The sequence below is a fragment of the Micropterus salmoides genome, unplaced genomic scaffold (assembly GCF_014851395.1).
Source record: "Micropterus salmoides isolate LMB-PRFRI ecotype aquatic unplaced genomic scaffold, ASM1485139v1 Ms_hic_scaffold_11, whole genome shotgun sequence".
NCBI classification, from domain to species: domain Eukaryota; kingdom Metazoa; phylum Chordata; class Actinopteri; order Centrarchiformes; family Centrarchidae; genus Micropterus; species Micropterus salmoides.
Window position 1 is genome coordinate 33,329,903 of NW_024040152.1, and position 15,695 is coordinate 33,345,597.

At 40.1% G+C, this 15,695-nt stretch overlaps 1 protein-coding gene across 1 annotated transcript in view; it reads right to left on the reverse strand.

The window, feature by feature from the left end:
• The window catches only part of ascc3 (activating signal cointegrator 1 complex subunit 3), a 177,222-nt gene that overhangs the window by 108,988 nt on the left and 52,539 nt on the right, over positions 1-15,695 (reverse strand). Inside the window, exons 9-10 of the mRNA XM_038712324.1 lie at positions 4,849-5,052; positions 3,027-3,167 (exon numbers count right to left, since the gene is read on the reverse strand). Of these exons, the coding sequence (XP_038568252.1) occupies positions 3,027-3,167; positions 4,849-5,052 (345 nt within the window). The remainder of the gene's footprint in view (positions 1-3,026; positions 3,168-4,848; positions 5,053-15,695) is intronic.

Genomic DNA, 15,695 nt, shown 5'->3' on the forward strand with positions numbered 1-15,695 from the left:
CTTTTAGCAAATGTTACTCAAACAGGAGGAAATAGTGCATTTCCTCGAGACTATTTCCAGCGGAGGATTAATCCACATTTGGTGCTTTAATGAGTGTTTTGGGTAAAAACCTAGTTTGTTGCCTTAACCTGAAATTGTAATTAACATTAAGTTATGCTAACACTCCCCAGTGTTAACATGGTTATCACTGCACTGCAAGGTTGTCCTGCGAGAAGTATTTTTTATTGCCGCCATTTGTCCAAGTCACTAATACTAATTTATGGCCAAGTGAGCAACTGGTGATGATTATCAATCTAACATCTAACATCTGACCAGCAGCAGAGAGTGTACAGGTTTAACTATGACTGGTTAACATTGCGATGTGCTGCTCTGATTATTACAGCTAAATTAAACATAATGTTAAAGTGATCACCAATAGGTCGCTGTCTTTGGCATCAGACAGATCCTGACGCCTCCCGTCTCCTTTTCAATATAGCTAAACTAACGTTAGTTCCAAGATGATGATCTACACAATTGCCTTACTCAGTAAATATGTGGCCTTTGCTGTGTGATGTACTGTAGCACCTCTGCTCATTTTCCCTGAAGCTAAATAATAACTTTAAAGTGTCTTCATTTGTTCCGACGCTGGTAGAGGTGCTCTGTACTTCGGGCAAGACGGTGTACTGCTACTGTAAATACTCTGTAGGAATCCTTGTACTGCTGTTTAAAAGCACATTAGTGTCAGAATTTATTATTGCATTCACGTGTAATTAAGTTTTGCCATTGCAGGGGCATGCTGCCATTGTGTCCCGGCACACATATTAATCATATTTCATGTATTCCATAGACGGGTTTCTTGTATACAAACAGAATGGATGTGCGCGCAGCCAGGGGGCAAAAGCGCTTCGGTAGCCAGTCAGAAGATTGTAGTCTGTAATCAACGCTGATTACGCATTGTTTTTAAATTCTTGTTGACTTAATGCTAAGAAACGTTAAAGTTACTGCCAGTGAAGCATCCACTCAGCAGGTCAGGTCAGCAAGTCAAGACACTTGACTTGCTGTCAAGTCGAGACTTTTTTATCTCAGACAGTGGCGTTAAAAAAAAAGTTATGCTTTGCAAAAATCAAACTCATTAATGCTGTTATGAATACACGATTAGTTAAAATGTCGGGAGGGACCTGCTTTGCTTTTTATTATTTTCAAACAGCCTATATCCGACCATAGTTTATATATGATCCAGCTACCAGAGGTAATTCGGGGTTCAGTATCTTGCCCAAGGACACTTCGACATGCAGCCTGGAGGAGCCGGGGATTGAACCGCCGACCTTCCGATTAAAAGGTAACCCGCTCCATCTCCAGAGAGTAATAAGAAAGACAGTAATAAGTAAAGTACTATTATTACTTTTTAAATGAGTAATAATTTGCAGCTTTGCAAAAACCCGTCTATAGGCTTATTTTATTTTTCCATTTCTGAAGAATGCAGAGGTCCTGAAGCTCATAGCTGTTCATCTTGTAGAGAAGTTCATGGCCCGACTGACCCTTCATTAAGCCACGCCCCGAATACGCAGCTGGCCAATCACACTGCAGTATTGGACTCGCTCTAACTGAGGTCCGGCTCCTTCATGGCTGCTCTCTAATGTAAAAAGAGTCGTTTTCTAGTTTTTTTTTCGGCTCTATTTTTCTAAAATCTGGTCAAACGCTGTTCCTGGGGCATCTTGTAATAGTTACAGTCGCTACTCAGAGAGGTTGAAAGGAGAAGTACGATTTATTTTCTTTCCAAAACCTAAAATAAAACCAGAAAAATGCTGTAACGCTAGCTAACTTACTACATTATATAACATTATAAAGCCCTACTGTTCTGCTTTTTACTGACTGTAATAGTGAACAGAGACCTACCCAGCTGTACAGGAAAAGTGTTGATCCTTAATATTGTTGTCCTTTGTCTCAGTCGTGCGGTGATACGGTGGTTCACTTTTACTCTGTGATCGGTAGGCTTTAGCTTCTGTCTTTATTTGTTTCACGTTAGTTTGACAGCCTGAATACAACCTTCAAACGTACAATGCAAATCTTTCTGAGAGCAATCTCAGAAAGATCTTTTTTCATTTTTCCAAAAATTAGACAATATTTCTCCAGGGAGTGCAGTTGACAGCGCCATGATAAATCACTCAAGAGAGCTGTTTACAAGACGAGCAAACAGCGAAAAGGCTGCTTACACCATGCAAACTCTGGATTGGCTACATTTGGAGTTACCAATGGCGACTGACTGTCCTGGTAGATAAGTGGGCTTATAAGTGCTGAAACAATTGGTAGATCTGTCAGTCAGACCTATTTCAATCAAGCATTTAAATAAACATTCCTCGGTTCTCTTATCTGTCTTATTTGTTTAGTAAAAAGTGGGTTGTTGAGTTAATGCACCTTTGGTTCTAATGTCATCTACACCTGGACAGTAGTGAAATTACTCTACATTGCTGTGTTGAATCTTTTTATAAATAAAATAGTAAAATGAGTTTTGATGTATTTTAACCAAACTGTCATGAGCGTATTTTAATGAGGTTTTTTTTTTTAAACTAAAAAATAAGGTTGTCAATAAACAGTAAATTACATAAATTACTTACATAATATTGGTCATTTTAAATCAACTTGCAGTAAAATGAACTAAGGTTTAAAGAAGAAAGGATGTGTGCGAATTAGGACAATGGAATTCCATTCAACCTTTTTCCAAGAAGCCAGAACAAGAACAACAGACAATTTGTGTTTAGCAGGCCCTTTGATCATTTGTTCTTTATTTGAAAGCAAGTGGAAACGTATTGCTCGGAAGTTGATAACAATTCAATTAGACATCTAGTTAAGTTTCATTTGTGACTAGTAATTGGCAGAACTGTGACTGATGCAGTTTGGAGAATAAACGATGAAATGGCCTTAAATGTCACAATCCTATCCACTTGGGGGTGCTAGAGAACATGCATGTGTAGCAGAGGGAACCGGCCGTTTGTGCCCTTGGTTTGAATATTTTAGAGGCATAACTCAGTGTGCGTGTGCATGTGTACCTGTGTTCGCAGGATCTCTCCTTTGGTTAGCTGCATGTCTCCAGTGAGTTCTTTAACGGTGATGCCCAGTGGCTCCAATCGCTTACTGAAGTAATTAGTCATCTCAGCTGCCAAGGCCTTCATAGGAGCCACATATACTATCTAGAGAGAGAGAGGCACATAAATAGGATAGAGAACAGATAGTGGTGGAGCGGGGAAGGTAGAGGATGGGGATGGGCTTAGGGGTGGAGGGGAGTACAGGAGAGTGGGACTGGAAGGACACTGTGGTGATAAATGAGAAAACAGAAGCGGCATCATTTCTTTCCTGGCAACCAGCACAAATCACAATTCATTGAGAAATATGATGCCGGCCACTTGCATGGGTAAAGTTTAATGGTGATGTATGAAAAGTGGCTATCGTCGCTGGCTGGCGCTGTGCGACGCTGGGTGTGAGTGTGTTTGTGTGTGAGCCTTCATGAAGAGAACAAAGATACCCTTTCAGCTGCTGAATTATTGATCTGTGTGTTAGGATTTGACACTATGGGGATATGAAGACGTGGACCAATATCTTTGATGCCGATAGCTGACTTTTTGTGCATATATTGAAGATTCTGTTTTAGAGTTGTTGCTGTATTTAATTTTGACCTCTTTCAGCTTTTTTTTTTTTTTTTTTTTTTAAACAGGTATTCAGAAATATGGAAAACCTTCTGAAACAACAGTAAGTCATTGATAACTATCTGTCTATCCAATAAGATGAAAAGATGGACAAACAGAGTAAAATCACAGCCTGTTCTAACAAAGTCAAATGTAGGGACTGTAGGTAAATGGTGTTTCTTTTGCAACCGATTTATCCTTTAAAAGTCAATTAGTAAGCATTTTAAATATTTTTGACAGCTGAACAGCTTGGCTTTAATGCCCCTAAAATCGTAATTTCTCAATCAGTTTCTTACTATGGGGTCCTACATGATCTGCCATCTCTATAAATAACCGTTTGCCGTTAGATCTAAGCTCTTCTTCCCGGTTTAACTGGGGCGGGTAACCAACTGAGGATGTTATTCCCTGAACTTAAACTTGAGTTTTACTCTTTCAGTCAGGAACAGTTACAGCTATACTACACAGCTATACTTGAAGTGTTGTATTGTGGGAGGAAGACAGACTCTCTCCATCCCCGACATCAAGGTCTGAATCACACAAGCAGCACTTCAGATATGTGATACACCCGCAAAATGTTGACATAGAGCAAAACAATGTTTTTTTTATTTGCATGATATCATTTATTGAAACTAGGGATTGATACCCCAGGGTATCATAATTTTGATTCCTCCAAGTATTTTTCTTTTCACTCCCTGCATATTTACTTGTGTCCAGCGTGGAATCATGGTCGTTGATGGAGTCGGAGATGTCCTGCAGTTCTTTGATTGACCCTCGCTGTCCACCGTCGCTGTGGTTATCTAGCTAGCTCAATGTTTCCGCCAGTAACATTATCCACCCTAAATAAATATCTTACAGCCACTGCAACTGCACTGCTGGCTCAAGACATCTACTGCACTGATTCCACAGATACCTGCTAGTTATTTCGACACTAAAGTATGTGAAAAAAAGGGCCCAGGTTTAAAAAATATAGGAATCAAATAGTGGATTTGGAGAAACGTGACCCCCCTAGTAAAACCGATAAGCTAGTGCAGCAGTCGCGTCAGCATTCATGGTTCATTTATTTGTTAAGATGTCAGAGTTTTTAGTTTGCCAGGTAAAATAACTGTAACAGCTGTCAACTGATGACTGTATCATATCCTTCACAGCAGCAATAGGAAACCCCGAATTCTGGATCTCTAGTTTGTCAGACCTTAAATTCATCCTTCTTGATGACGCCACCGGGCTGCAGATGCTGGCGGATCTCGTGAAGGACGGTCAGCATAGCGATGTTGGTCTTGCCGGCGCCAGTTGGCGCGCAGATGAGAAGGTTTTCGTTGGTGTTGTAGGCCGTCTCAAACACTATGGACTGGATCCTGTTCAGACGCTTCATCCCCTTGAACACCAGCTGCCCGATCTGAGAAAATAAAATGTGGAAAGGGAAGGGCGAATAAGGGTTAACACATCATTGCAATATACTCATACAAAACCAGTTAATTTGGTTCATTTTTCCTTGACATTGATTTGACATTTGACTGATTATCCATACTGTCGCTGGCCAATTTTCAGCCAACTGACCAATAGTTTCAGTTCTAAATATATTACACAGTAACAAAAACATATAATATGTGTATTATATTTCACTTTGTTCCTGTTTTTGTCATTCAAGACAACATTATGACTATTCTTTTGCTCAAACAACATCCTCCTCATTGTGTCTTCAACAAGTTCCATCCATGTTTATTGAGTCTGGTTTTATAAATCATCTGCACTGACTAATTATTATTTATATAAGTGTAGACTATCTAGTTGATTAAAAGGACAGGATATTTGACTATATAAAGAAAATAAAGCACCGTGCAGAATATCTTTGTGCAAGTGCACCTAGAAAAGCTGATGCTCTTTTGAATGCAAAGGGTGGTCACACAAGGCACTGATTCAATTTTTCTTCTGTTCACTCACGCTGCATTTTGTTAATTGATAAACATTATCTATTAACATGTCTATTTTTGAAAGCATTCTTGCTTTACAGCATTTCTCCAAACCTGCCTAAAACCTTGGCACAGTACTGTATATACCATGTTCAAATTAACTATATATTAAAATACTGATATTAATCTACATTTTTATCCCAATTTACTGATTTCCCAACCTATCTTTGGCCGATTTCACATCTACCATTAAAATGCGTTTTAGGTGATCGGATTGCAATGGGATAGATGCCTAAAATATCCACCGATGACATCGCCCAACCCTAGTGTAAATACACCCAAGACGCATTGAGGACAGATTGTTATCTGATTGGCCAAACCTCCTCCAGAGGTTTTTTTATTATTTTTTTTTTTAGGGACACATTGTGACCACATTGAACACCTGTAAACGCAAATGCATTGTCTATCCTCATACCACAACTATATGGGTGGAAATGTGTAGCAGCCGCAGTCTTCAGCAAAAAAAATCAAAGGTTTGTTGGTGCAGTGTGTCTATAGAGCGTCATTTCTAGAAACAATCTGGATAGGACACTTATTTTAATGCCTGATGTAAAACTATAAAGTAATTGTAACGTGTGTTATAATGGCATCTCAATAAATTAAGTATTTTTTTACTTAAAACATACACCGCTGACATTTTGACACTCTGACCAGTTACTTTTGGCAACCTGATTTGGACCAGCGTCATCCATTTAGTGCAGTTGCCCCGACTGGCGGCTGCAGTCTCTTCTAACCAGTGTGCTGACATGAAATATAGACAGCCGACCAGATACATGTGTCAGTGACTGAGCCACCGTGAATGAGGTGACTGCGCAGGGAGTGGAGCATCAACAAGCATGAAGGAGGAGAAAATGTGTGTGGTGGGATCAGCCGTCACTCAAACTGCCCTCCGTCTGCCTTCACTATGGCAACAGAGTGTGGGTGATGGCCCTCAATCTCACACTGCCTCAGATAAGTAGAGAAATGGCCACTGTGAAGGACAGTTGGTGCCACACACACACACACAAGTGTGAAAAAATCCAGCTGCTGCACAGGTGAATTATTTCTTTCAGGAACAGAATGTGTAGAGAGTCTAAAAACACAGACCACATACAAATCTGATTGTGTTCATGGCAAAGAGAAACAGCCACATTTTGAATAATATATATGGATTTAAAACATATCTAAAATATATAAATAAAAGCAATGTACTGTTCATTGTTCGAAGGACACTGTTCACTGCAGCTCACAGAGTGCAGGGTCCTGTGCCTCCGATATGCTTTCACTTAGTGAAACCAAATAGAACCATGGTCATAAAATGCTAACGACCTGCTGGTTATCCTGCATGATCAGCCAGTGTCAAGTAATTGCTTTTTTTTTTTTTTGGTTGATGAAAGTCCTTGTTTGTGGCGTTTGCTGCGAACGTGGTAAAAATAAATGCACTGCGCCTACAAAAATGTTATCTGCTGTTTGTGTTCACAGGTGAGTGCAAGCACAGTGCCATTCAATTTCAACACCGCAGACGGAGATTGTGTGTACAATTTTAACTAACAGATTCAACAATAACATGAAGAAACAAACAAGTTGTATCTATATTTCTGTGATTTTGGCAAATTAAAGGTTGATAAAGATGAGACAATTTCTTTTGAATAAATGTGCTCTATCTCATTTACCTGCAGTGGTTAATCAGACCAGCAGTTTCCATTAGCTTGTACTGCAAATTATGTTTAGTGATCCACTCCCCTATTTCCACTCACGCACATATTGAAAATAAATATAAACGTCTACATCTACTGTCATTTGTGATAGTCTGATACCATTTCATCCTACCTGACCAAAAACAAGTAGTACCACCTTTCATTCGGATTCAAATTCAGACGGCAATTATGTAAACAGATTGTGATGGAATATCGTACAATAGAGGTCACTGTAGGTCCAGGCGAGTTCTCTACCTCCATATCTATATATTTTCTTTTTTCCTCCATTATTTTACCCTCTCTCTGCTTGCTCTGCCTTCCACCTCGCTCCCAGTACGGCTGGTTGAAGATGCCTTAAGCTTAGACAGCAGTATTATTTATTCAAGGATTCATTAGAAGTATGTCATCACTTTCCTCTTCCCCTCGTTTCGCTTCAACACTCATAGAAAGAAATAATTAAAGAGTGCATGTCAGGCGAGGATATGCGGGGTAATGTTCGGAAGTTGGCCCCCGCAGCCCATTAGGGAGGAAGAGGTTATTAATGCATCAAAGAGCAACTTTATCAGAGTCCACTTAAGCTGGAAGGAGTGAAGGGTAGCTGTGGTACCAGCAAGGTGCTGTATGGGGGGGGGAGGAGGGGGTTCTGATGAACAGCTTGGCACAGCCACTGATTTATACATGTGAGAGTTTGCTTGTTGGCTATGTTCACATGTGAGCTGTAGATAGGCATCTGATATCCATGCTTAGACAACAGCTCCACCTGGCAAATGCAAATGGCCAAGAAGTTGATTACAGCCATTCAAAGCCTTCCAGCTCTGTCCAAATATTATTTGAAAGGAAACTAAATCGAACAGCTCAGAAATGATGTCTAAAAGTCTATTACCACCTTCGCTCAGACTGTTGGTACATTCAGAGGTAGTCTGAATTTGTTCTCAGGGCTGCAGAACTGCAGCCATTTTGTCGCCACTTTTGGAGACATTTCGAAAGTGCCATTTCAATAGTTTTCTCAAATGTTGATCACCGGGAGAGAGAGACAGTTTTGTATAAGTATTTGTGTTTGCTGAGAGCTGTCTGAGAGAGCTGTGCAGCTTTCCAAGAGATCTGTGTGTGGCCCGTCGTCTTGGCTGCTCGCTTGCCTTCGTGGACAATGAAGGAAACAAACTATTTTTAAAGAGGAAATAACTTCTACCCTCCAATGTCACAGCAGAGTTAGACAAAAATATAACTTAAAACATAACTCCCATCACTCCATTACTGTACACTCAGAGCAGTTAAGAAACTAGCAGAATGTATCAAGAACCTCATGATGATATCGAGGGTGTCAAGTTTGGAACAAGAACTCATGAAATTGCATTTTATGCAGATTATATTTTGTTGTCTCTACATTTAAGATCTTTATAGGTGATATGATTAACCTGGAAAATCTGAAGGCTTCCTCTTGGCAAAATTACAATAATTATTATATTACTATAACAAAACAAAAACCTATTCAAGCTGTCTCTTAATGGTTTCACCGACATGTGGGGCCTGTAGAGATTAAATTTGAATCTTTTCTTAAAAGTTGGGAGTTCAGACGTGCTGAAGAGGAAAATTCAGACTACAAGCAGGTGATTCCATACTGAAAAAGACAAAGATTTACTCTTTTAGATAGAAATGGCGTCTTGCTCCCAATTCAAGACTCCTACACTTGGACTGGTCCTCCTAAAATCTTATGCGAGCGGAGTGAGAGGGAAACGTTAGTATAGAGCCCTGACTTTCTTATTTGCTCTTTACGTGTGATTAACGCCACCTGATAGTTTACTCGTTTACTTATGTATTTGGAGCACTGCCAAAAAATCAGCCCAGCAGCTTGCAGTGTGAACACAGTCGAGCTCAGTTTTGAAAAATACCAAATATGCCTTTATATCTCAAAGTCCCTATACACCACTATCTCCACTCTTTCAAAGACTAAACAAGTTGAGGTACCGTATGGATGTTACTGAACCACATTCGCATAATGACTGCAAGGCTTCTTCTACTCTCTCTGAAGCGGGATGGCGATTCCACTCTCCTCCTGTCTACCCAATTATTTCCCCCAAGGCAAAGTCCACTGGGCTCCTACTTATAAATATTCATTTTTGAATTATGGACCACTGAGCTTCACCATTTTGCAGGGCTTCTGCACACTCATTGCTGCGTCTCTGTGGTGACCAGAGAGGCACAATCACTTGAGCGGCGGGCCCTCATTTTGATTTATCGACTTTGTCTGTTTGTAACGAAAAGCCAGTGTCCCCACACTCCTTAAACATGCTAATTCATGCAAATGTATGCCTGCCCCAGAATTCACCTTGAGGTAAAGCATACATGTTGTAAATAGAAATTTGCCATCATTTAATGATCTTTGGAAATCTTCAGTGCTTTTTTATTCTCTCTTTAAAACCTCTCTGGCTTCATTGTTATGATAATGTATGCACTCTCATCTTCCAATTGGAGATCCAGCTGTGCCTGCCAAAACTTGTCTTGAGGGTGTGATGGCAGCGTTGTGGGGAGATAGTTACTTTACTGCAATGGACATCTAACATATTTATTCATTTTTAACATATAGGAGCATCTATACTTTGCCACAACCTTAGCCGCAAGAATTTTAGCAGCCAGAGAATCTCATGCTAAAACTGCACTAATTCTGTCCAGCTTTTCAGTGGCTCTAAGGTGTTATTCCTATGTGATGCAGCTAAGTGGGTCTTTACTAAAAACAACAAGGGTAATCACCAGTATGTATTTTTAAATACTAAAATGTACATAAATATAAAGAATAAAAGCTAAATGAACCAGACTAAAATTAGCATTTTGTTTAATGACTTGAAGGGGCTTTGGCTCCCTCGCCGTTTCTCTGCAAGTGGAAGCAGATCCTTGGCTGTCATCATCAACCGTTTACAGTAAACCCTGTTGCCCGGTGTCCTGGCAGCAGGAAACAACCTTTTGCACCTAGGAACATATAATTTAACTGAAAATCAGCAAAACAAAAGCTGGATAAGCTTTCTGTATATGATTTTGTGTCTGTTTCTGTCTGGAAAAAAATGTATTACTGTTAATTGCTTCATATGGGGTTTCACTTCATATAAGGAATCCAGTAGAATTGATACTGAATGTGTTTTAAGAATGTAGAAAAATATTGTTAAAATTAATTTAAAGATAAAACTGTGATATATTACAACTTGGGCTTTATCTCTGTCTGGCCATCAGTTCTATCAGGTAATGATAATATCATACTCACCAAATTAATCACTGAGATTTTGCTTAATTCTAATATTGCAACCAGTATGATCGATGTTCCCGGCTATGTTTGCTATAGAAAGGACAGATCACCTGGCAAGAGAGGGGGTGTATTGCTTTAACAAAATCAAACGCAACACATCTTTACAATGTTTGGCCTTAAATGTAGTATTGTCCCCCAAGATTCATTTTAACCCGTGTTGGATGAAGTACACAAATCATTTTACTGTAATATTACTCCACTAAAAGCAGAAGTCTTCCATTTAAATTTCTACTTGAGTCAAAGTACCCGTTTTAAAAATAAAAAGTACTATTAGTATGGCTGTGTTTGTCAGAGGCTGCTGACATGACAAACAGAATCCCTTTCAATAATAATTTAAGTTACTCAGTTATATGTGTGTGTGTTTGTGCATGTTAGTGGTGGACAAAGTATTCAGATCCTTTACTTAAGTAAAAGTACTAATACTAATACCACACTTTAAAAAAGTCCTGCACTGAAAATGTTAGTAAATGTAACATATTTAAATAAATAATAAAGAAGACAAAGAAGTATATTAAAAACTCTTTTGTTAAGGCAAAATCTCTCTGGCACAACAAGAAAAAACAAACAAAAAAAATGCCTGCCGCTGAAGTTGAATAGTCTTTTTGTACGCGACGCGTAGCATAAATCATTGGAAAAGAGACTGATCCTCGCTCCCTCTGTGAGTTTCCAGAATCTTTTGCTGTTTACTAAATAGGACATCAGCAGGAGGGAACTCACATGGCAGAGCATTCCCTCAAAACTAGATGAAGGCCTGGCAGGTAAAGTTATGTATAATTTTATATTTTTATCTAAGTTAAATAGGCTACAGCTGTGTAGCGCACAGAAGCCGTTGCCATGGTTCCTACACATAGAGCGCCTTCCGTTTACTTGCGGTTTACCTGAGAAGCGCAGATCAACCCCGGTGGGGCAAGCTACGTTGTGATTTTAAGAATGTTCCTAAGAACGACATCTTCCCCAACACTAACCAGCACGCAGTGTGTAGCTATCCACTTCGCCGTGGCGCTTGATCGCTTGTCTTGCTTTTGTTTATCTACTTCTCCCGCACGCTCCATCCAGCGTAGTCTGCTGACGCCTCCCTCCGCCACTTGTTTGGGTGGCTGATCTGCAGGCTGATCAACATCCCGCCCCTCCTGTGACCCAGGGTTTGACTGTATGTGTATTCAGAGCCAGTGAGCAACGGACCTTCAAAATAATAATAACATTAAAAGCAGCTTTAACGTGAGATAAAATTATTGATTGGCATTAATTAATGCGTTAACGCGATAATAACTCGTTAACGTACCCAGCCCTAATTAAAAGTAAAAGTACTCATTGCAGAAACAAAAATGTCCTGTGACTGATTATTATTACTCATGTACTGATATAAAAGCAGGATTTTAAAAAGGCTTTTGATTTTGTGAACCATGAAGTACTTCTGAATAAAACTTTTAACTTCTTTGAGCAAACAACCGGCTGGTTTGTAATGTGTGCTCACTTTCAGTTGGACCTCCAAATAAAGTGGTTTAGATAAGCTGGAAAAACTGTTTTCAACCTGCTTGATTATCTGACTGCTTGTGTTTCTTCACCTGTTCGACCTTTTTCAAGCAATGTTGCCATGTTCACAGATCTCAGCATTACTTTGGTAAAGTAAAATGTTAAGAACAATCAAACGCCTTTGTGCAATTGCAGGCAGAAGAGAGAGGATGTTAGGTTTCATGGTTGGTGCGTGAAGGTTTTTTTTTTTTTTTTTTACACGGGAAGCAATACTACGTGTGAACAGACACGGAGACAAGCGCTCCACGAGGAAACGGCAGGCGCTCTGTAGACAGTGACCACAGCAACGGCTTCTGTGCGCTGTAAAACTGTAGCCTAATTTAACTTAAGTTAAATTTATACATAACTTTAACTGGACGCTCTGCGGATTCCCTCCTGCTGATAACTATTTAGTAAACAGTAATAGATTCTGGAAACTCACAAACAGCGAGGATCAGTCTCTCTTCCACTGATCTGTGCTGAGCGTCACGTACAAAAAGACAATTCAACTCCAGCAGTGGTCGGGAATGTACGTGAGGCGAGCGCAACCGCGACAGTTTCACAGGAACGCGCCCGCCTGTCAGAACGACATGCTTGCCTCTCATTGAAAATTAATTACTAGGTGCATAAATCGCTTCCCGTGTGAAAAGGCGCAAGATTTAATAAATTTATTGTAACAGGCTTGTTGTTGTTGCTGATGGCTTGCATTTTTAGGTAATATAAAATGTTCCTAATTCAGTTTCGTGAAAACAAATAATTGACTATTGGTTTGTAAACACCTCCCAAATATTTCACGCCTGTAAAATTTGGACCAATCCGTAAACATTTTCAGCTGCCATCATCTGCTGTGGATTCTGAGTAGGAAAGAAATTTAGCATAGTGAAAAGTTTTCAAGTAAGACATATTTATTCTGTGTGTGCGTGTGTGTGTGCGCGCATCAGTCATCATAGAAAACTCAGTGATTACTGCATTGCAGCTCGGACCCAATGTTTATAACAATAACTTTAGTGAAACAGATGGAAACCAGAAGGAGGGGAAGGTGTTGCGTGTTCAGGAGGAGGCGGCTAGAAGGAGCAAAGATTAGCACAATGGCTCTGGCTTAATCTAAATCACGTTGTTTTGTTCCACAGCCCAACACACTCTCTGTTTGTACACAAAAGTCAAAATAACATTTAGCTTATTTTCAGCTTTTATGCTGCTGAACAGTCAATTTTATACCACACGACCCAGCTGATCAATCAGTCAGTGACTAGACCTCGTCACTATCACATTAAGCCGTACAAACAGGAGCCAGAAAGTCAAATTGACATCACAAGGCAAGATGCCAAGTTAATTAAGTTGAGAAGTAGAAATTCAAAGAAAACACACCCAGAGCCAACAGGCTCATTTGTTCTCTTTTCCCCAGATACAGCACTCAAATGTAGGAATCCAGTAGCCTTGTGTTTTGTTACAATCAGATCTCTGAAGCCAGTCACTAAAACCCACTAAAACATGGACCGATTATGACAACCAACTTGCTGCTTTATTGGAAATCAATCCTCATCATTCCATTTGAATGTTCCTGGCTACATTCAGCTGAAAGCAGCCCCTGTTTATAGCAAGGCCCTAGCATTTAAAACGAGGAGAGAAAGCACTGCCGAGCCCAGCTGGCTGTTACAGGACCATACGCATCTGCGGTCAACCTTTTAGCAGCAGGGTTCAGTAAAATTTCTAATGAGAGCAGCTGCTTGAGTCTGTGGCAGAACCAATCTTTAAAACCCAGCTGGATCTCGCAGGACTCTGTCTTGCAACATTTTCTGGACTATGAAGATACTCGGTGAGCAATCTCAGGCTTTATGGGAGAAGACAAAGACTGAGAGGATGTTTCTCTATAAAGAAATACAGGCAGCAGATTGACTGTCTCAGCTTTGTAAGCTGTCTATAAAGTCTAAGCAAGCGTTTTCAGCAGTACATACTGTGTGTGCATAAGAAGGTGCCCATCAGCCCATCTTGGGCCAACGCTGTGTGGGATGGAAGCTGACAGATTAATTAACACAGCAAGTACACAGCCTACGGCCATATGGGCAAACTGGGAGGACTGGGAATATCCCGCCAATCCACAAGCCACTTAAAACACAGTAATTGGACCCACATAGATCACACTAATGATTCAACAGCAATAGCCAAACACCAGTGTTGTCTGTGTCCATTGGCCTCTCTGTGTGTGGGTATAATAGTGAAAGTGAGATGGCCAGTCTGTGTGTATACACAAGCAGCAGCCACCAGTTAAGTTGTTTTTTTGTGGTATTTGCTATTTTGTGTTATTGTGTGTTTACTGTACGAGTCACTATATGAGCACCTAAACTAATTAAATTCCTCTGTGCATCGGTAATGGGAAGCTAAGAGATATAATTGTTGTCATTTTCATGCCATCCTTTTAATTACTTTCTGGTTCCATTTCATTCCATTTGAATTGACAGCCTGATCAACTTTTAATTGCCAGTTTTTGCAAACAGCTTATCAGCCTGCTCCAAGCCTGCATGCAGAGTACTAAATGACCTGGCCAAACACACCCCCCCACACACACACACACAAACACACACCGTAAATCCCAGAGCCAATCCTCAGGATCCACATGCACACCAACCCTCCGCACCAGATGCACGGTGGAGTTTGACAGAGTGAGATGCGGATGCAGCAAACAGGAGGCCCATTCATTTCCCTACTGAACAGCAGCAGGAAGAAGAGGGGGAGAGGGCAAAAAGAAGGGAGATGGAGAGCTGGGAGTAGGATGGAGATAGTGAAGAATGAGGTAATCCATCACTTCATTCATAAGCACCTGCTGAAAAAGCACCAAGAGCCTTGTTAGCCCCAAAACCTCAAACAAACGCAGCACAGCCCACCCTGCATCAACACCACAGCTTAGCATTTCTTTCACATTTCAAAATAAACAAAGATTAATAGTAACTATGATGTCGCGACTCCTGCCTTATTGTGATTGAATGAACTCCAGGCCTGTATATGTGGTGTACAGTACGACAAAAGATAACTTTATGCTAAGAGCCTTCTATAAAAATAATTATCCCTTTAAGTAAGTACTAAGTAAGGCATTACATTTGTGCTGTTCTTTTTTGCCAGAATTTGCCATGGCTCTTATGACTGCAACTACACTGAAATCAGTTTTAAAATAAAAGTTATTTGCTGTTCAGGCCTAATAAAATGCTGATGATATCTCAGCCGAACTTGTTTTAGATTTTAATATAACTGCTTTCCAGTCATACTTACCTTCAGGGACCTGTTGGTTGTGGCTACAAGGGGGGGGCTACATTATCTTCCAGTTTCTTAGCTGTCCATCAATTATTTCACCTCCATTTATTGTATTTCACCTATTTAACTAAGAACGATAGAGCTAGAGACTGATGTTTGAATTTCCTGGGACCAGTGGGTAGTAGGATTAGGGTAGTTTAGCTCTTAGGCTTTCTGTATGTAGGTTAGAAATTATACTGACGATTGCATGTGCTTCTTTTGTAGTAGAAATAAAATTATATATATATATAAAAGCAGCCCATCAGTGAACGCAAGCGGAGGAAAATATTCTGGCAGTAAA